The sequence below is a fragment of the Lepus europaeus genome, chromosome 10 (assembly GCF_033115175.1).
Source record: "Lepus europaeus isolate LE1 chromosome 10, mLepTim1.pri, whole genome shotgun sequence".
Classification (NCBI taxonomy): domain Eukaryota; kingdom Metazoa; phylum Chordata; class Mammalia; order Lagomorpha; family Leporidae; genus Lepus; species Lepus europaeus.
In genome coordinates, this window is record NC_084836.1 from 44,108,504 (window position 1) to 44,130,693 (window position 22,190).

The 22,190-nt window shown below is 35.5% G+C and overlaps 1 protein-coding gene across 3 annotated transcripts in view; it reads right to left on the reverse strand.

Annotated features, from left to right (window-relative positions):
* Positions 1 to 2,031: 2,031 nt before the first annotated feature.
* ZDHHC17 (zinc finger DHHC-type palmitoyltransferase 17) overlaps positions 2,032 to 22,190 on the reverse strand; it is a 114,268-nt gene continuing 94,109 nt past the window's right edge. For all 3 annotated transcript variants that reach the window (XM_062203174.1, XM_062203173.1, XM_062203172.1), the window contains 8 exons: positions 21,810 to 21,912; positions 14,347 to 14,469; positions 13,480 to 13,542; positions 9,541 to 9,634; positions 8,680 to 8,763; positions 7,212 to 7,369; positions 6,805 to 6,899; positions 2,032 to 4,830 (listed from right to left, as the gene is read on the reverse strand). In XM_062203174.1, coding sequence (XP_062059158.1) covers positions 4,692 to 4,830; positions 6,805 to 6,899; positions 7,212 to 7,369; positions 8,680 to 8,763; positions 9,541 to 9,634; positions 13,480 to 13,542; positions 14,347 to 14,469; positions 21,810 to 21,912 — 859 coding nt within the window. In that variant the 3' untranslated portion in view covers positions 2,032 to 4,691. The remainder of the gene's footprint in view (positions 4,831 to 6,804; positions 6,900 to 7,211; positions 7,370 to 8,679; positions 8,764 to 9,540; positions 9,635 to 13,479; positions 13,543 to 14,346; positions 14,470 to 21,809; positions 21,913 to 22,190) is intronic.

Consider the following 22,190-nt stretch of genomic DNA (forward strand, 5'->3'; position numbering starts at 1 on the left):
AATGACCAATTTTAATGATAACTAAAGCTTACTGCTTTGAGTTTCTGGACTACTCTGCAAGAAGGTGGAGCTAAGAGGCTCCTAGAGTTGAAGAGACAGCTGAAAGATGAGGGGGGACCAAGGCAGCTGGAGTTCAAAGGAATGGAGAGAGCTGCACAGAAAGAACTCTAAAAGAGCCTCACCCAACGATGTCTTCCAAGTATTCAGATGAGTTCTGACAGAACATGCATGGTAGGTGACTACCTGAGGCCAGATAAAGAACCATCTGGAACACTTTGAACAGCAGTGAGACTACCAGTGAGACTGGGAAACATGATACCTGGGGCTCTGCATAACAGTACAGAAGGATTTTACCTCAGGAATGGAGATAATTAGCCCTAAATGGAGCACTGCTCTGGTTTTGCTAACAAATCTTAAAAGCAAGACCTGAAAGGATCACGATTTCCAAGTGCATCTCGGAACAAAGACCAATAATTTTTATAGGAATGCAAAAATATCTAAAACTTAGTTCATAAAGTGATAACCAACCAAAAATTACCAGGCATACAAGACAGCTAGAAAAGGATACATAATGAAAAATCAAGACCAACCCAGAACTGGCACCGATATGAAAATTAGGTAAGTTTATTAAAAGTTCTTACTACCACATACTTTCACAAAGTAGAGGTAAGGAAGATATGTGTTTTTTTACAAAAGGTCTAAATCAAACACTAGATGAAAACTTATAAAGTGTGAGATGAAAATACACAGATCACGTCAGGCTAGGCACTGGGGAAAAACAACACGGATGAACTAAAAGACACAAACTATCCAGCGTAAACACAGGTGGGGAGGGGGACGATGAGCATCAGTGAGCTATAATTATGACAATATCAAGTGGCCAAATCTATGTATAATAGAGTCTCTTTCCTAAAAGGAAGAGGAAAATTACATAAGAAATAATCTGAGTACTAAAAACATTTCTAACTATGAAAAAATGCAGCAGTTCTAGTAAATGTCTGACAAACATTCTAGTAAAATTTGAGCAGAAACATTCAAATCCAATTCAGAGTCAAAACATTTTCTAAGAGCCACATCTGGTGTCCTGGAGTTTGAACTTAGCTCACTTAGAATAAAACATTCTGGATGTCCAGTGTGGAATTAGTTTTTTTTTTTTTTTTAAAGCCACAAATCACACAGAAAACACTTGTAACAAGCATTTTATGAAACCGAAGATTTACTTATCCCAATTGAACTAATTGTTTTCGACCACCTCTCAGTTCCTAGAAGCAGATACCCAAATCATCTTAGGTACAGTCTTCCAACCTGGCAAGTACTTAAAGAAAACAGGGAGATAGTGAAGAGGAGGAGGAAAGTACTTAAATAGAATGCAAACTGAGGGCTTCATTATAGTTTTTTTTTTAGCTATATAGTATATAGTAAAGTATATTTTACTACAGTAAAATATATAGTAACTTTTATATGTTACTAGATGTTCAGACAGCTTTGGGGCAGTTTTTCAACATCATAAAATAATTATGAATTCAGTATTAGGTATGACAACATTCCTGTTTAGTCACTAAGTTCTCAAAATATAAATAACCACCTGGACAACAAAAAAGAACCTTCTCATCAGTTTTGCTTTTAAATTCCCTCACATAAAACAAAGCCACAATAACTTCTCAAGTAACTATTTAAACGTATACTACAGTATGTTTAGACATACTTACATTTAAAACTTGGAGATTCACACGATTCCTGGGTATCCTAATTCACTCCATGGAATCCAAAATTCTTAAAAGAAAAATTTACTATTTTAAAAATTCCATTAATTATGCACTAATTCATACAGAACTAGAGATTTTAGCATTGGAAATTTTAAAAATATTAACACCACCTTTTTACTTTTGTGAATTCCAAGACTCATATGCCACTTGACTCCTAGTGGACCAGGATATAAATATACAAAATAATCTTTTTGTATCTTAGGTCCCACTATCACAGTTTCATCAATTTCTTGAAGAATTCAACAAAATTAAAACAAGCACACACTTAAGAGTCAATATTTATTCTGATTAATATTTTACAAAATTTTGACATTTAATTTATGTAAGGAGAGCTAATTAATTAAACACTTTACAGGTTTTTCTTTCCACAGAGTAACACAATAAGTAGCAAAATAATACTTGGCACAGTTATAAATAAAATACAAAATAAAAATTCCATAGCTTAAGTATAATGCTGCTGTCTTACACTTATTAATTACTTAAAAGAAATCCCTGGAAACAAAAATAATAGAAAAAAAAAAAAAAACTCCAAAGAAATAATTCATGTTTAGAGCTGAGAACTGAGTTCCTGTTTACTAAAAGTATCCAATTAGGCTGATCAGAACCATTCCCAAAAGTCCACCTTCATAGGATGACCTACAAAATAATTGAACATTCAGGTCCACTGCTGTATAGCTGGCTCCTGACCACCTGACCATTTCTGAGTTAGAGTCCTCTATTGGGATGAAATGGTTTGGTTAGCATTTACATTGCTATTTAAAGCATCTACTAGTTCTAGTATTTTCCATGTCAATTATACATTTAAAGGGCTTTTTTCCCCCCTTTTGTCTATTTAACTTCTGCACTGAAGAGAATATTGTACCACACAGAAAACATGGTAACAACATTCTTATCCAAACTCTGATAAAATGACTATACTCTTCAACTGTTGACAAAAATGTATTCAATAAAAACTGCAACTGATTCGTCATGTGAAGTGAATTAAAGTACAAAAAATTAAAACAAATTCTAGCATTTTATAAATAACTTTAAATTTAAAAATTATCTAAAATTTCCCCCAATTAATAGTCAAAACTAGCAGAGACATTTGTAAAGTTAACCAATTTTGTACAGTCTATGACAAAATGGCACAATGCTATTGCCACCCCACACCCATCTTTTCCCTTTTCAAAAATAAAGGACATATGCCAATTTTCTAATATTAAAACACTCAGGTACATTAAGAGTGATCTTTTTTGATGTGTGACTTATGATCAAAGAAATTACTATATAAAAATGGTAGTACTTGGAAATACTGAACATCAACTATATACACATTCACTGCTCCTCTTCCTAAGGCCAAGGGGCGGGTATACCACTAGATTGCTTTAATACCTGTAATAATCTGTATTATACAGGAAATACTAATGTTACCAAGCATCAGACATGCAGTGAACTTGCAGGGTATAACGCCTATTAACAGCAATATTGAACATCACTAGAAGCTCATTAGTTATCTCCCTTTTCTTTTTGGTTGGATAAAATGAAATGAGCAGCTTTAAAAACACTAACACATATGGACACAAAGAGGAAACTATTTGATAAATTATTTATATACAGATACACATTCTTTACAGTGGTCTAGGATCTTTTATCGGTCTGACCACCCTACCCCCACCCTCCTCTCACACCATTCCCTCTCACAGGTTTACCACAGGTCGCTCGAACCACAGTTTGCTACAGCACTTAAGAGGACTAAACCAAGTCTCACTCTGTAAACAATATTTATGGAAGCAGTGACTAGTATTTCACCATGAGTGTATGGAAATGCTGTAACAAATTTTTCAGTGCATCACATTTAACAAGAAAATCATTCTGAAATTGTTTCAAACAGCATTAACAAATTTTGAAACATTTTCAATATTTGGGAACAATGAAATAATCTTGGGGATTAAATTCTACTTTCTGATAGGTCATTTTTTAAAAACCAGAATATATCATTTTCTTTTATTCATATGTGCTATATACAGAGATCATGCTCCATCTTTAGCTAACTTATTTTGCAGCTCAGAATTTTAAAAGCACATTTACCTCTCACGGAAAGTTTTGTATCAAATTCCGCCTTTTCTTGAAAATACCACCTCAATTCTTAAAAACTGGACTGTTTACACATCAAAGTTCTAATTTATGCCTCAATGGATAGTATCAGCTAGTATACATTCTTAAGTGTTTCATGCACTTAGTAGGGCTTTTAAATTCAAAGTAATATGACTTACTATTTACTCATGCAAGTGCTTTATTATCAGACCATGAAACCTCAGAGCAAGGTTACTACAAATTATTTCACTGAACTAGAAATATATCAGCATTGCAACAGCTGAGAGAAACAAAATATTGTTAGCACTTTTTTTGTGAACATTATTTTCTCAAGCCTTTTTAGAAACATTAGATCGCTAATGAAATCACATGATTTTCATCACAGTATTTACATGTACATTCTGAAATGTACACAATAGTACTCAATCAAGACGATTCTCCTGGAATTATTTTTCATATACTGTATCATAAGATTTAGTCAAATTAGTTTTAGTTAGAATTGAACATTTCTGATCAGTATATCACATCTGTCAGCAGAGTAAGTTTGCTATTTTCTGGTGAAAAATGTTATGAAAACAAAATCAAGAAGTTGAGTATGTTGTGAATTCCCACATTAAGAACCATTAAAATTCTTTTTACGATCTTTATTCTTTCCAAGAAGTGGCAGTGTTCTGTCCATGTTAACTTTTGTTAATAAAAATGTTGAAAAAAAAGAGCGTGAAGTTCACTGTTAGCCCTACATATAGCATGCTATTGTTCAAAGGATGTGGATTCGAGTGAGAGAGAGACACGGACAGACACAATTTTCAGGCACCACTCAGCAATATGCTTCACAGGATAAAGATGTTGCTACACCAGCTGGTACCCAGATCCTGATATTTGATCATATTCTATTGTATACTGTCTGGTCCAGTCCACGATAACAGGACGAAAGAGGCCACAGCATCGAAATTCAAAGAAGTCTATAATATTCCTTACACATCCATGGCTAAAATCGTTCCCCAAAAGAAAAAAAAAGTCAATTAGTAAACATTATTCAACACAAGTTCAACATAATGTTGGCATAAATATAATGTTGGCATAAATATATTTTTTTCTAAACTTAAATCTCAGGTTGCTAGCACAGAAGAATCAATTTATAACTGTAAAACATACATGTATATTCCTTGATCTCCAGTCTGCCATCACTGATGTTCTCTTGCTAATTTAAGGGGGTTATACAATTATTTACACACACACACAATTATTTATACACACAAACACTCGTACTTTTAAGATTTATTTTTATTTGAAAGGCAGTGTGACAGAGATAGATGGAGATATCTTCCATCCACTGGTTCCCTACCAAAATGGCCACGGAGGCTGTGGCTTAGCCACACCAAAGCCAGAAGCCTGAAATGCCACTCCAGTCTCCCATGTGGGTCACAGGGGCCCAATTACTTGAGCCATATTCTGCTGCTTTTCCAGCCACATTAGCAGGGAGCTGGAATGGAAGTACAGCAATCAGGACTTGAATTAGCACACCAACATGGGATGCTGGCATTGCAAGCAGAGGTTTGCCCCACTATACTACAATGCTGACACCTACAATTACATTTTATAGTTACTCAAATTTGAATAGTGGCTCTTCGGCAAGGAGACAAACTATCTCAAAGTTGAAAAAGAAAAAAAGGCAAATAATTACAAATAGCATGAATTTGGAAGTAGAGCTAAAAGTAACAATTAAAAACATCAAAGATGGCTGGTGGTGTGGCACAGAAAGTTAAGCCACTGTTGGCAACGCCAGCATCCTATTAACAGAGTGCTGGTTTGAATCCCAGCTGCTCTGATTCCAATCCAGCTTCCTACTACTTGGGAAGGCCGTGGAAGATGGCCCAAGTACCTAAGTCCCTGCCATGCGAGTGTGAGACCCAGATGGAGTTTCTGGCTCCTGGTTTCAGCCTGGCCCAGCTCTGCTTGTTATAGCCATTTGGGGAGTGACAGACTCTTTCTCTGGTCATTTGGAGAGTGATAGACTGTCTCTCTTTCCCCTTCCCTCCCTCTTGAGATTCAGCCTTTCAAATTAATATATATTTTCAAAAATTTATCAAGGATATTTTCAGGACATTTTAACTTTAATGATGCCTCTGAATAAAGCAATCAATTTTATACCTTGGTTACTGTACCTATGGGAGAATTCTCCAAACTACTTAGCTGACTATTCTTAGGGAAAAGCTTGCTTGCTTTCTAGAAGTGTGAATAATTAATAGCACCAGAAAAGCTTAAAAGTATTTTGATAGTTGAGTGAATCCCCAGCTCCAGCTCTTGACTCCAGCCTCCTGTTAATGCAGACTATGGAAAGCAATGGTGATACTCAAAGTAACTGGGTTCCTGCCACCCACATGAGAGATCTGGATCGAATTCCCTGCTCCTGGCTTCAACCAAGCACCGTTTTAGTCATTGCAGTCATCTGGGGAGTAAACCAGTAGATGGGAAGTAGCTTTCTCCCTCACACATCCCCACCTCTATAGCTTAAAAAAAGTAGATAGTAATTCCAGTGCCTCATCTAATTAGAACATTGTTGCTTGTAAGCAGAAAAAAGTTCATGAAAAAATGTGCATTATTAAAAAAAACTATGCAAACATTTCAAAATTTCTTTGCACCAAAATAAGTATCTTTAATTCTATTTTTCCACAAACTTTTTGAAGTACCCTGGTATGGGTGTGTATGTATATAAAAAGGGACATCACAAATTTACATACCGTTAATGAGATGAATTCTATATTCTACATTATGGTGAACTAGCCATTGCTACTTCTTCAGAAACCTTAAATTTAGTAGGACTTAACTATTTTTATATATCACCAAATAGAATATTGAATATCCATATACTATCTTTGATGTATGTACTAAATAACTTCTAAGTTATATAAGGAAATGTCTACGATAGAGGAAAATACTAAATTTATAAATATGAACATACTTGAATGGACTTTCAATAGATGTTGTTGTGACTTTAAAGTGCTTGTATCTTCTTGCATTCATTCTTTCATTTGTAGTTATACCTAAACATGATATCTAAGAGAGAAGAGAAACCAACCATTACTTATCCTGAAGGAACCCTTAAAATATCCCTACGTTTCTCAGAAGGACTTTCGAATCAGAAACAACAAATAAAAACTTCTGTTGAGAGAAGTATTACCTGTGTAACATGAAGAGGAGGAGGAAGAGACGGGTAGAAAAGTAAAGTACACTGAAAAGTTAAATTCGTACTTGAAAAGCAGGAGTGGTTAGGAAGAGAATACATTATCACCTTTTAGGCAAAGAGGGAAATTTTAAAAGCATTTTCAGTTAGCATACTACACAGAACAAAGGTGTAATTGCACATACCTGATACATCTGACACATAAGTAATACAGCCACCCACATGAAATGAAAAACACTGTTCAGAAACATCCAAAACATCCAAGGTGAACATGTGGCAATTTGAGTGATATAGGTCCAAAATCCATCCTTGGTGTACGTGGTCTCACAGTGGAGTCCCCAGTCTGTAAAGCAGAACAGAAGTGATCCACATTAATTCAATTATCATCCAAACACTTCATGTAGGCATTTGTGTTGGCAGCATTTAGAAAATATGATCTAGCAGTCTAATTGATTATAATCAAAAGTAAATGTTTTTATTCTCTTAAACAACTCCATTATACACTGGTGAAAAAACGTATCACAGACAATAATGGAAAAGCAGCAGCCCATCTTAAAAAAAAAAAAGAAAAAATCCTGTGCCTTAAGAGTAAATAGTTTTGATTGATACAGAAAAGAGCATTTTCTTTAAACCAAGAGAAGATAGTACACGTGAGCGAGTTTTTTTGGAGGGCAGGGGCGTATATAACAACAGGATCTACTTGGTGAAGAGGGCTTTTGCTAATATAAAATCCCACGCTCCTTGAGAGCTGCTGTCAAGAAGAATCACTGTTACTGGCAGAAAAGTATTTTCTCTCAGGAATGCTGGGACAGAAATTAGACCAAGCTCTTTGATCAAATATTTCTTTTAATTTCAAATTGAGGAAGAAGCTTCCTTTTTGTTCATTAGCAAAATAACATTAATTATTTTTAATATCTGTAGTGGAAAAACTAAGGAAATCACCCTTTCAAGACTTGTTTTTAAACCAGAGTCTAATACTTCTTTATGCTAAGTACCACCAGTACCTAAAGCACAGTTACTAGTATCTTCATTTAAACTCCTCCAGATTCTTCTTAATTCAATAAGAATCCATCATTTCCTCTAAGGTCCTAAACACATGACCAAATGAATGACAAAATATTCTTAAAAAGGTTATTTCTCTCTCTCACTGTCTAACTCTGCCTGTCAAAAAAAAAAAAAAAAAAAGGTTATTTCTGATACTTGTTAATATTCCTTAATAGGCAATAATTATCCTTTATGTTTATATTTCAAATGTTGTGCATTTAAGTATATTTTCCCAACTGTTTGGTAAGAAAGAGTAACTGGCACAGTCACTAGATAGTCTATAAACCATTGGGGTAAAGCAAGCACATGATGTGAAAAATGTTGGTGTATTTTACCCAGAAGCTTTTCAAAGCCTATTAAACTAACATGTTTTACAGAGGACACAAATTAATATAAGGGTGGTTAATTGATAATTGATTACTTATTCTAAATTGAACATATTTGGCAGATCTACACTTATTTTTTTTTTCTTTTATGCTTTGTAAGGTGCCCCGAGCCATAGTTTTTAGGTAAAAGACTTTTTGTCATTATAATTTGTAAAATAACAAATATAATCTGAGTATACAAACATACTATGTTTTAAGAAGGCAAAAAACCAATTGTACTCACAAGAAATACAACCATAAATCATCCAGCAGATCATAAAAAGCAAGAAGAATAGGTAGCCCATAAAGTATCTATGGTTGCCTGCACCTAAAGAACAACACAGAAGCAACTTTTTTCAGCTAAGAAAAAACAACTGGTAATACACCTTTGAGGGAATATGCTGTGAAAGGTGACAACTTGGACAGTAATAACATACATTATTTTATAAAATGGTTTTCAAGAAAATAAATGTTTTAATAAAAGTCTTAAAATAAGAATGCTTATAGCTATACACAAAGATGTTGATGACTGCAATGACGTTCCAAAGAAATCACAATTCCAACCTTCAATCCTACAGTTTTGTGAGGTTTAACTTATTTTTATCTTTATAATTATAAACCTTACAATACAATTTTTCAAAGGCTTCTCCCTAAAAGTCACAATCTTTGTAAAGTTTCCTTTCTGTCACCTCCTATCTCCAAACCCGATCACTCAAGTTCATCTCTACTCTTGGAACACTGAGGTGTGTACAGTTCCATTATTCCTCTCTGCCTCTAAATAGAACATAATTTCAAATACTACTGCCTTACTTTCACTCTTTTAATTAAAAAATATTATTATTAGCCTTCTTAATTTCAGTACCCCAATGGAAAAAGTAGGAAAGAGTAGCCAAGTGAGAGAACTGGTGGAGAAATGATACTAGTCTCCTCTAGATACTGATTTTGTAACTCTCAATTGAATGGCTGTTTTTGTCAAGCAGAAGATAATGAAAGAGCACAGTAGTGTAGGAATTAACTTTCTACTATCTATTTAACATAGTACTTAATAAATTACCTAAAGTTACTTAAGTGAACAATATTCTTGGAAATTATTAATATAACTTACCTACACAGTTACCCACCCACGGGCAATGATGATCAAATTTTGCTATACATCGGTTACACACACCACAATGTTTGGATCTCACTGGTTTCCGTATCTGTTAATAGGCATGGTAAAGGATTATGGAAGGCATTAAACCTAAGAGAAAAGCTGAACACTTATTTCCTCAAAATACAATCATGAAAAAATAAAACTATATTTTTTGAATAAAACAGGACCAAGGTTTCCAAATGAATTAAAACCAAACAAGAATTACCATCGTTTTACTTAATACAATTTCAACTGCAACAATGAAGACAAAATGGATAAGGCTACTAGAGAATATAAACTCTTAAGAATGGAACAGAACCAACAATTGGCAAAAATAACAACCAAGAATACAGATCAGTGTGATGTTGTGATGAATGATACAGTATTTAATTTGTATTCCTCAAATTAAATACTATATTACTTTCAAGGCTTCTAAATGAATACTCAATGGTCATGATGCTGGTTGCTCTTAATAAAACTGTTCCTTAGTAAATGGAAGATCAGGTTGGAACTCAAACAATCTTTCAAAAACCAAAATCACTAACAAAATATATGTGTCTTCCCCAAATTAACAAATCTAGCAAAAAAAAAAAAGAAAAAAAAAACAGTTAAGTGCCTTCTCTAAGTGCCTCCTAAGACCTTAAAAGATACAGCATATCTCTGGCTGGAATGCATGACTACCACTACGAGGGTAGAATATTCTTAGGAACTTTAGTCAATATTTCTTGCAAAAAATTAAAATCAACTATTAAACTCTTCCCAAGAAGAATTCAAGTTTATGAGGTCTGTTTTAAGTTCTGAAATGCTTCTTACCCTAAAGTACTCTAAAACAGCCAGGTGAACACAAAAACTCATTGGTGACCTCCAAAGGACTGCATATCTGAAGAGTTAAAGTTAACAACCCGCACTAGAGATAAAATTTACAATATCTTATGTTGGTGGTTCAACAAAGCACTTCCACCTTTCAATCAATTCTCATAAAGTCTTAGACTACTTTGTGATACCAAGGAAAAGGAACAGGTGGACTGTATAGATCTTAAATCTAAAACGATCTGTGGGCCAAAGAAAAGGTAAGTTATTCTTCACCTCTGTGGTAAACAATATTTTGGAGAAAGCGGTAGGATATATCAAACAGCTTCTACCCCTCAGCTACATTTTGACTTTGGGCAAGGTGAATCCAAAATCTTAACAGACTAACTCGTGAAGAGGTGATTTTGATTTCAAGATCTGTGAACTAACAGTCTACTTGGATAATTACTTTGATCTATGTGTGTCTTTTTAGGGACCTATTTATCAAGATGCAGCATACCCATATACGGAAGACTACCCCTGTCAATTTGAGTTGTAACAGAATATGCTCTTTACTTCAAGGAATTATTTATTCAGAAGTATCTAGCTTATAATATACAATAAAACATTTATACTATGGTATCTTGTTCCTACCACCAGATATTAAATTTAAAAAAAAAAATTAAAAAGCAGAGTTTCAGAGAGAGAAGGAATAGAAAAGGGAATTATCTTCTATCTACTAATTCACTCCCCAAAAGCTTGCAGTGCCTGGGGGTAGGCCAGACTGAAGCCTGGAGCCAGGAACTCCATCAAGTCTGCCACCTGGGTGGCAGGAACCCAGGCAGATTAGCAGGAAGCTGGACTGGAAGCACAAAGAATTTGGGACATGAGACAGGCAATGTGATATGGGATGCAAGAATCCCAAGTGGTGGCTTAACTTTGTGAACCACAATGTCAGACCCCAACAATGAAACTGATCTGTGTTTTGAGTGACTATATAATCTGATTTCCTTGTGGCATGTACACAGCATTTCATACATGATTTTGTGTAACAAAAAAATTTTCACAGAAGAGCAAGGTGTCAAACAATCCAAATATTAAGGAAAGTTGTCAATCATATAAATTACCCACTGTAAAGCACAAAACCAAAAACTTTGTTAAAAAGTGCCCTAACATACAAAAGAATCCAGTCACTTCCATAAAGTTCTACCAAAAATAAAGCGGTCTATATTTTGAATATTCAAAATCATAATTAGTCAAAGTGAAACAACAAAAATTTGTAGAATTAGAATTCTACTTCAAAAACTCATTCTGTTGTTGGTGTTTGGCCTGGGATTGTCACTTGCGCCGTTCCCATCCCATACTGGATTTGAGTCCCAGCTCTGCTTCTAGTCCAGCTTCCTGGGAAGTAGATGGCTCTCATACGTGAGCTCCTGACACCCATGCCGGAGACCCAGAATGAGTTCCAGGCTTCTAGCCTCGGCCTGGCCCAACTGTTGCAGGCATTTGGGGAGTGGAATAACTGTCTACCTTTCAAATTAAAAACTGTCTAAAAACAAACAAAATACACCCATAGCCCTTAACTAAGACATTTTATTGCTAGTAAAATGTTAGACATTAATTCATTTGCAGCATATAAAAATACAAAAGAACATTTAGTTTCACATATGAAACTAGGAATATTTAAACTTTTGGGGCTGGTACTGAGGCATGGTGGGTAAAGCTACCGCCTGCAGTGTCAGCAACCCATATGGGGACCAGTTCAAGTCCCGGCTGCTCCACTTCCGATCTAGCTCCCTCCTATGGCCTGGGAAAGCAGCAGAAGATGGCCTAAGTGCTTGGGCCCTTGCACCCATGTGGGAAACCCAGAAGAAGCTCCTGGCTCTTGGCTTCGGGTCGGCCGAGCTCCGGCCACTGAGGCCATTTGGGGAGTGAACCAAGCACGTGGAAGATCTTTCTCTTTCTCTCTGCCTCTGCCTCTCTGTAACTCTGCCTTTCAAATAAATTAATTAAACTTTTTTTTTCCATACAGAAAAAAAAAAAAAAACAAAACAAAACAGGGGAACAGTCTCTAAATTACTAGTATAAAAATAAAGCAATAAATAATTAAAATATAAAAATTTTACTTTACAGAAAACTGACATCTATAATTATAAAACAGACTTCACTATTACTTATACCCAACTCTAAAAAAATAACCACTTAAACACACACACACACACACACACGTATATATCTCCCCCATGACCTGGTTGAAGATGACCAGCTTTAAAATCAATAAGATATTGTTCAGACTTACACAAATACTTTAATAAAAGCGAATACTATTAAAACTGAACTTGTTTGTAGGCCACATTGTCTTAAAAGTTATCAAATGGATTTTTTCCTATTGTGACTATATTATTAGAAATTTTCTTTTTGGGGGGAAGATTTATTTATTTATTTGAAAGGCAAAGTAAATAGAGAATGAGAGAGCGAGAGAGAGTTCTTCTATCCAAGAGGTCACTCCCCAAATGGCCGCAAAAGCCAGGGCTGGGCCAGGCTGAAACCAGGAGCCTGGGACTCCATCTGGATCTCCCACAAAGAGTATCAAGGGCCCAAGTATTTGGGGCCATTCTCCACTGCTTTCCCAGGCACATTAGCAGGGAGCTAAATTGGAAATGGAACAGCAAGGACTCAAACTGGTGCCCATATGGGATGTTGGCATAGCAGGCGGCAGCAACTTAACCAGCTATGCCACAACGTTAGCCCCTAGAAATTTTCTTAAAATGTAGGCAAGAAAAATCTTTTAGGGAATTATAGTAAACCTTCAATTTTTAAATACTTTATTTTTAATTATTTTTTAATTATTGAGTTACATTTATAGAGAGAAAAAGGATCAGAATACAAATGAATGGCATTTCTGAATGAAAAGCATGGTCAAGGTCTACTATCAGGGAGAATAAACACTGGGGAAGAGACATCATTTTATCATCTTTTCTTTGATACCACAGTCTGAATGATACTTAGGGGCAGGACACTGAAAATGTGCTCAGGGAAAGAAATTCTCCTTGTTCCCCACACTCTCTACGCCATTCCACTGTCAGGGAAGTAGGGAGGGAAGAACGAAGAAGAAAATATTACCAAACAGGTACTGCAGAATATACTGAGGTCCAGACTCCCTGTTTCTGCAAGTTCAACTATTGTCTGTAAATTTAAAAAAATATTTTATACAAAACTGAACAGTGTTCAATTCTTGTCATCAGCATGAATTAATAAATGATGCTCATCTTTAATTTACCAATATTTTCAGCTCAAAATAAGAAGACCTTTTGTTCATTTACTTCTATTATTTCAATATAATAAGAATCATGAGTAACACCAACATAGAAATCTCTGCCCAGGAAACAGGGGATTAGACCTTGATAATCTGCCACTGTCTTAGCCTACTGTGAACAGGAATAATTCATCAGGATTTGCTATTTTTTTTTCCCCACAGACTGGATAAAACAGCTCTTAAAATGATCTAAAATACCTCTAGTCCAATTCTCCTCTTATCTGACATATTTAGATTATGAATTTGTTTTCCTAAGTACCTAAGCTATAGAAAATGAATACCCAGGATTGTATATGGTAATATTTCTGTTATTTGAAAGGTGTATCTATACTATTGGCCTTCTGTCTTACACAGCCATATTACAAAAATATACTAAATACATTTATTTGCTGGGGATTTTCAGAGATGTTTAAGATGTCACATTCACCTATGAAAGTAGTCACTGTTGTCTTAAAATGGGTAGAAACATGAAATTATGAAATGCCATCAGAGTTTAAAGATAGGCATCACAAAGCACCAAGGATGAATATCCAGTAAACTACATATAATTCTGATATACAATTAAACTTTATGTATGCCAAAAGACAGGATCTTCTTTGGTACTTTCTAATATTTGATATAAATACTGACAATCTGGCAGTTGAACATATATGACCTAGATTGTATTTTGCTACCTTCTTCTTTTGTTCTTCTGTAGCTTTAATAATCCCTGGATCTGATTTCCAAGATTTTCCAAAATTGTAGAAAAGTGCAACACTATTGGCGAGGAATGGAAGATGGATAAATAAAAAGTTAAGATGTGTCTAAAGTTAAGGACTCTAAAGAAGCAATGATAAATGAGTAATTTTATATAAATTTATAATCCACAAAATCTTACCACACAATACCCATGAATCAAAAAATGTAACATTTTTATTAAGATACATTTCTTCCCTGTGTTTACAATTAAATATAAAAATTAAAAATGTGACTTTTTCTTAACCTTAAATCAGGCAGGACTGTCTAGCCCTTTAAAAGTCAGCAAATACATGAAAACTCAGTGAATATTTTTAAAGGATCAAATTATTTTATAATAAAGGGATTTCTTGTGTTTAAAAATATTAACATAAACTTCATCTAAATGCATTAAAATTATATAATCTACCAAACACATTATATAATCAGTGTCAGACATTTAGAAGATTAACTATAGAAAAGTAAAAAAAGGAAGAAAAAATATTTTCTGCTTTGTCTTTTTTGATGACACTCAAGTTGGCCTTAATTTTAGAAAAGGTAATTTATAATCCTGTTTAATGGTTTCACATCTCCTCTAATGAAACCAAAGCAATGTACTAGGTGTTTATACATAATTAAAACACTATTTTAAATAATACTATGAAAAATAAAAGCAATGCTGAGAAAGCAATAGACTTCTGAGACACAGAACATCTGGTATACTCAAATGCCACTTTCCACATTTTTTGTGGATACAAGTATCACACAAAATTTTGTAATATTATAATGTGTATATGCTGTCCATATTTCTTGAGAAGCAAAGAAAGAAAAAGAACAGTTTTGAGTGAAATCTTCCTGTATCTGTTTGATACATACCAAAACACTAAACAAAACCTTTAAAACACAGGGGAAACAAGGAAAAAATTAGCTAATTATTTCTTGTTATATTCAAAAGTAACCTCACTATTTTTTGCCAGTCATCTATACCCCCCCAACTTTTTAATTTTGTTCTACAAAATACACTGTCAGCGGAGAGTAAATAAATCAATTATCTGCTAGTCTGACAGCTAAAAAAAAAATCTCCTGAGAATGAAGTTGGGTAAATGTATAAGGGTGCCTCAAAAAGCCTGTAGAAAAATATAATTAAGAGATAAGTTTATTTTTGTCCAAAATATTTGAAATCATATTATTTTTCAAAATATAAACTTTCTAGGAACTTTTTAAAGATCTCTTAAATGTGCAAAGAACACAGAATTCCTGGCCAGCATCTTTACTTATTTACAACAGTTTCATCATGCTTTCTTGCTATTTGGTTAAATCTTAAAACAGTTTCAAAAAGTTGTTTACATGTAAATAAATAGGTCAGGCTCGTACAGCCTGGATTAAATTTGCAGAGGGCCACTAGCAGCTCAACACATAACACCATATATATACACATATAGAGATACATTTCTCCATGTTTACAACTAAATATAAAAAGTAAAAATGTGACTTCTTTAAACCTTAAATCAAGTAAAGTTATCCAACCCTTTAAAAGTCAGCAAATACATTAAAATTCAGTGAATATTTTTAAAGGATCAAATTTCCTTTGACAATATATACATACACACATATGTGTGTGTGTGTATATATATATATATATGATATACAGAATTTAAATATCAGATAAAGAATTCTTCTGCTTGCTCTTTAAATGTAAGGAGATTAGATGTCTTCAAATTGCATTTTGAACTTAGTTTTAGCAAAAGGTCAGACAAGCCAATTTAAAAATTTTAAGTGAAATCAGCACTCTACAAATGGCATGGTTATTTTTACTATTAATGTAGTTTTTAGAGAAAATCAGAAAACACTGAAAAAATAGACAAAAATGATTTCCACAATCCAGAGATAACTTTTTAACATGCATTTTTAATGATAACTGGCATCATAGTGTATTTAAGGTTAACAAAGTAAGTAACACTGATCACTGACAATGCACCATTCAAGGTATATGAAAACTCTATTGTAAATCTTGCTGCTATCCTCACTTGACATGATAAAACCGAGGAGGAAGCTAAGTAGTCCAAGATTATGGAAACAATGTCCCTGGGGTGGAAGGGGGGAGTGTGTGCAGATTTTACTAGACTAGATACTGGGGCCGGTGCTGTGGAGTAGCAGGAAAAGCAACTGCCTGCAGTGCTGCATCCCATATGGGTGCCAGTCTGAGTCTTGGCTGCTCCACTTCCCACCCAGCTCTCTGTTACAGCCTGGGAAAGCAGTAGCACATGGCCCAAGTCCTTGGGTCCCTGCACCCACATGGGGGACCTGGAGGAGGCTCTTGGCTCCTGGCTTAGGATCAGCACAGCTCCAGCCATTGCAGCCAATTGGGGAGTGGACCATCAGATGGAAGACCCCCTCCCCCCTCTCTCTCTCTACCTCTCTTTCTCTGTGTAACTCTTTAAAATAATAATAATAGCCGGCGCCGCGGCTCACTAGGCTAATCCTCCGCCTTGCGGCGCCGGCACACCGGGTTCTAGTCCCGGTCGGGGCACCGATCCTGTCCTGGTTGCCCCTCTTCCAGGCCAGCTCTCTGCTGTGGCCAGGGAGTGCAGTGGAGGATGGCCCAAGTACTTGGGCACTGCACCCCATGGGAGACCAGGAGAAGCACCTGGCTCCTGCCATCGGATCAGCGCGGTGCGCCGGCCGCAGCGCGCTACCGCGGCGGCCATTGGAGGGTGAACCAACGGCAAAAAGGAAGACCTTTCTCTCTGTCTCTCTCTCTCTCACTATCCACTCTGCCTGTCAAAAAGAAAAAAAAAAAAAAGAAAAAAAAAAAAAAAGAAAAATAATAATAATAAAAAAAGGCTTGATATCTTTTATATCGTCAGACTTGTTTTCCAGAAAGATATACCAATTTATACCCACTAGCAGGAAATATTTAATTAGTACATATGTATTACCACTGACAATCTTAGAGGCAAAAGAACAATTATTTTATTGCTTCAATTTCCATTTATGTTTTTATGCTTCAACAGTACTCCCATTAGAGATAAAATAAAAATCTGTCATCAATATTTTCACTTAAGTGGCTATGGAATCATTATTAATACTTAACTCTAAAATATTTGTATATTATTTTGACACCTAAAGCTCTAATTTGATTATATTTAAAGAAACATATCTGAGTAAGACTTTCAAGTTCGAAGGTCAAAGTGTGTAATTCATCTACTAAATTTCTTCTGCATAACAATCAAGAAAATGAACTAAAAAGTTAATCAAACAAATCAGCAACTTCACAAAAAGGATAAGCTATTCTATACCAGGAAACTCAAAACTGAAGGTAAAGAGAAGCAGAGGATTCTGGTGAGGCAGGCTGCTTGGGGTAGCTCTTACTCCTGCCTCTACCTACGTAAGTACTATGAAAAACTGCCAATGAGAAGACCTGAGAACCCAGGTCTGCCCTCTGCTACAGTTGTGTGACCCTCAACCTCCTATCAAAATTCATGTTATTTATTCAATGGAATGATATCTGGAGTTTTGGAAGGCAATTAAAGTTGGGGCCGACGCTGTGGTGCAGTGGGTTAAAGCTGCCGCCTGCACTGCCAGCATCCCAGCTGCTCCACTTCTGATCCAGCTCTCTGCTGTGGCCTGGGAAAGCAGTAGAAAATGGCCTGGGTCCTTGGGCCCCTGCAGCCACTTCAGGAGCCGGAAGAAGCTCCTGGCTCTGGATTGGCGCAGCTCCAGCCATTGTGGCCAACTGGGGAGTGAACCAGAGGATGGAAGAACTTTCTCTCTCTATCTCTCCTTCTCTGTGTAATTATGACTTCCAAATAAATAAATAAATCTTTAAAAAATGAAGTAATTAAAGTTGGGGCCCACGCTGTGGTGCAGCAAGTTAAAGCCCTGCTGCCTGTTCGAGTCTCGGCCGAGCTGCTGCACTTCCGATCCAGCTCCTTGTTAATGTGCCTGGGAAAAGAAGTGGAGGATGGCCCAAGTGCTTGGGCCCCTGCACCCACATGGGAGACCTGGAAGAAGCTGCTGGCTCCTGGCTTTGGAATGGCTCAGCTCCAGCTGTTGCAGCCATCTGGGGAGTGAACCAGTAGATGTCTCTCTCTATATATAACTTTTTCAAATAAATAAAAACAAATCTTTAAAAAAAAAAAAGAAAGTTAAATGGGATCATAAGGGTGAGGTCCTAAAACAAAAGGACTATGGCCTTATAAGGAGAGGGAGAGGAAGAACTTTCTCACTTTCTCTCCTTGTCACATGAGGATACACAAAGAAGAGTTCTCTGCAAGCAAGGAAGAAAGTCATCACCAGAAAACTGGGAGAAAATCACTCTCAGTTAAAGCGCTTGGTCTGCAGTGTGTTGTTAAAGCAGCCTGAGCTGACTAATACCTAACAGGATCCTTCAGCTCCAATCAACTGGAAGGAAAAAGATGAAGCAGTGAACAGGTAAGCCAAGAAAAACCCCTTCAGGAATATAAGTCTATGAATCCCACTGTGTGGTTTCCACTAAGCATCAAAAAATACCAGAGTTTGTCATCAAAATGGTTATCTTACATAAACTGAGAGAGTGGCTATGGGGGATAATGCTAACATCAATCCATGGCTAACACTGGATAGAATGGAATCACAGGCAGAACTTTTAAGATCTTAAAATAGCTAAACCCAAGGTCCTGAGCCAAGAACTTAAAACTGAGCTCTCTTTTATCCTCAGGATACAGAAAAAATGGATAGAAATTTAGCCAGACTGTAACACTGAAGAGATATTTATTCTACTACCTTTCAGGAGAAAAAAAAGTTCAAGAATGAATTCATAATACATCAGAGGAAGCATGAAAGTCTTAATGAATCTGCCCAAGTTAGTCATGAACAAGATGAAAGATGAAAAGAAATGGTCTAACAACATTACTAGCATACATTAAAAAAAAGAAGAGGAAGAAAATAGGTACACAGTATTCACAAAGCAAAGTACCCAGTCTGGAAGGAAACATAACCCAAGGAAAAATGCGAATTAACCAAAGATGTTTCATAATTGAATTAAAATATAAATCCTACAAAGTAAGAGCTTAAAAATTAAGATAAAACAATAACAACCAGATGAAAAGGGTGCCTCTAGAAATCAGAAAACAAAGACTAAACCATTATATATGAAATAAAATTTCATGAAGATGAATAGAGGGAGCATCAAAAGAGTAAGGCAATCACAATACATAAAGAGAAAAAAGACAAAATAATAATTAGAGACCAAAGGATAAGACAGATGACAGCCAAAGATAATTCAACATAAGGACAATGTTATCCCTGAAGAGGGCAATACCACAAATAGAATTCAGAGATCATAATTTAGAAAAATTCCCAAGAACTGAAGAAAAACCTTCATTTTTAATATTGTGTATATATAATATATTATCTCTACAATGAAAAGACATCCTGTGTATTAGGAAAATCTGAGGGGCAATAATCAGCATCCTCTGTAACATATTAGGTACTTTTCAGTCTCAACAACAATGTCTTCTTGAGTAAAATTTTTAAAAGTTAAAGGCTTTGTTGAGCTTTTGGTAGAATAAGCGAGTCCTTGGAGAAACAGACCAGATAAGTAAGCACAAATCTACAAGTATATTGATTCAAAATTTAGTGTTCACTCTTATGCATTAAGCATTAGAATAGTCACATTGGGACATGAAGTATGAGTAGAACAGATACGCTTACTTTCAGTACCTCATTATTTCATACTTATAAAAAGAAATGACCTCTGGAATGACTTTCAATTTCTAGACATACTTTCTAACTTTATATTTCCTAAAGTGGACATTAAAATTTATTTTCAAAGAAAAAAAGTTCGAATTCATATCCAGAAATAATTTTAAATTGTAATGTACTCCTAATCTGCTATGTGAAAGTGGAAAAAGCAGGAAAGTTAGTTATTATCAAATAATGAAAACTTAGTGGCAGAGTACAATAAAGTGGCATAGGAATCTTTTTTTTTCTATTTATTTGAAAGTAATATAGCTATGCAAGCTTACAAAAGTTGAAAATATGACAGGTAGATTTTTAAAAAAAATTTATTTGAAAGAATTAGAGAGAGAAGGAGGGAGACACACACACACACACACACAGATCTATCAATCTTCCATCTGCTGCCTCACTACCCAAATGGTTCAACAGCCTGGGCTGGGCCAAACCAGAGCCAGGAGCTTCTTCTCAGTCTCCCACATGGGTGTGGGGGTCCATGTACTTGAGCCATCCTCTCTTCCTTTCCCAAGTGCATTAGCAGGGAGTTGGATCAGAAGTGGAACAGCTGGGACTCAAACTGGAGCCCATATGGGATGCCAGCACTGCACACCGCAGCTTTACTCACTGCGCCACAGTGCCAGTTCCAAAAAGGTAGATTTTGAAGGGCAGGCCAGAACAGGTTTATTTAATTTCTGTTTAAATAATTCTTCCTTTAAATTACACTGGTATATATTTTGTCTTAAAAAAAAATTGAGTAACTTGGGACCAGCGCTGTGGCACAGCAGGTTAACATCATGGCCACATGGACACCAGTTCTAGTCCCGGCTGCTCCTCTTCTGATCCAGCTCTCTGCTATGGCCTGGGATAGCAGTAGAAGATGGCCCAAGTCCTTGGGCCCTTGTACCCACGTGGGAGACCTGGAAGAAGCTCCTGGCTCCTGGCTTCAGATCGGCGCAGCTCCAGGCGTTGTGGCCAGTTGGGGAGTGAACCATCGGATGGAAGACCTCTCTCTCTCTCTCTCTCTCTCTCTCTCTGTCTCTCTGTCTTTCCTCTGTGTAACTCTTTCAAATAAATAAATAAATATTTTTTAAAAAATCGAGTAACTTGTTCATCTAATTTTTTTTTGAGAATAAGTTTTACTGGCAACTCTCAGAATACAACTCATTGAGGAGAGAGGTCCTGCATGGGAATTAGTGCACAGTGACTCTCGTTGTTAATTTAACAACACTCTTCAAATAAAAATTGTAGTCTGAGAATATTAAGTTTTAAAGCTATCTGTCTCACAGAATTCTTGAGAAGATGGACACCTTAGTACACACTTTACATGTAAATATTTAATTTTGATTAGTACTTGTTGGTGTTCAAGGTTTCAGTTTTTGGAGCATTTTGGATTTCGGGTTTTCAGATCAGTGATTCTCAACTGGTACTAAATTAAAGAATGTGAGTTCAATGAATACTAAAGAAAATGCTTCTTAAACATTCAATAAGTAGTAGTTATTTTTACTATTATTTATGCTATTAAAGGTAGCTTTCAAAGGCAGTCTATTAAATATGAAACATAAAAAATTATTTCTAGTTCATACTTATTTTTCTAAGAATACTGTTTTACATCATCAAATCAAGAGTACTTCAGTCCTATTGTGAAATTATTAGCAAACATTTGATTAGAAAACAAATTTGTGCTAGAAATGATCTTTAAAAGGATATCATTCCAAAACCAGAAAAACCACGTTACATACATCCAGAATTTGGTTGCCAAATATATTCCAAGGGGCAATGCACTATGCATTGAATGATCAAAAAAGGATCTGAAAAACAGAAGTTTTGTAAAATAAGTTCTATATTATAAAAGTGAATGTTCATTAAAATGATAATTACATACATTCTTCAGAGTAAGGACTTGTTTAACCAGAATCTAGAAATTTGATATGCTTAAAAACCTAAGAGAGTTCTCATGGTAATGAATAGTAAATGACTTTACAGCAGAATGAGTTGCTAAGACTCTGAAATTTCTTTTAATTCATCAAGAATTAAAATTATATTCCATGTACTCTTCAACTTCAGAATCTCAGTATATTCTTATTTT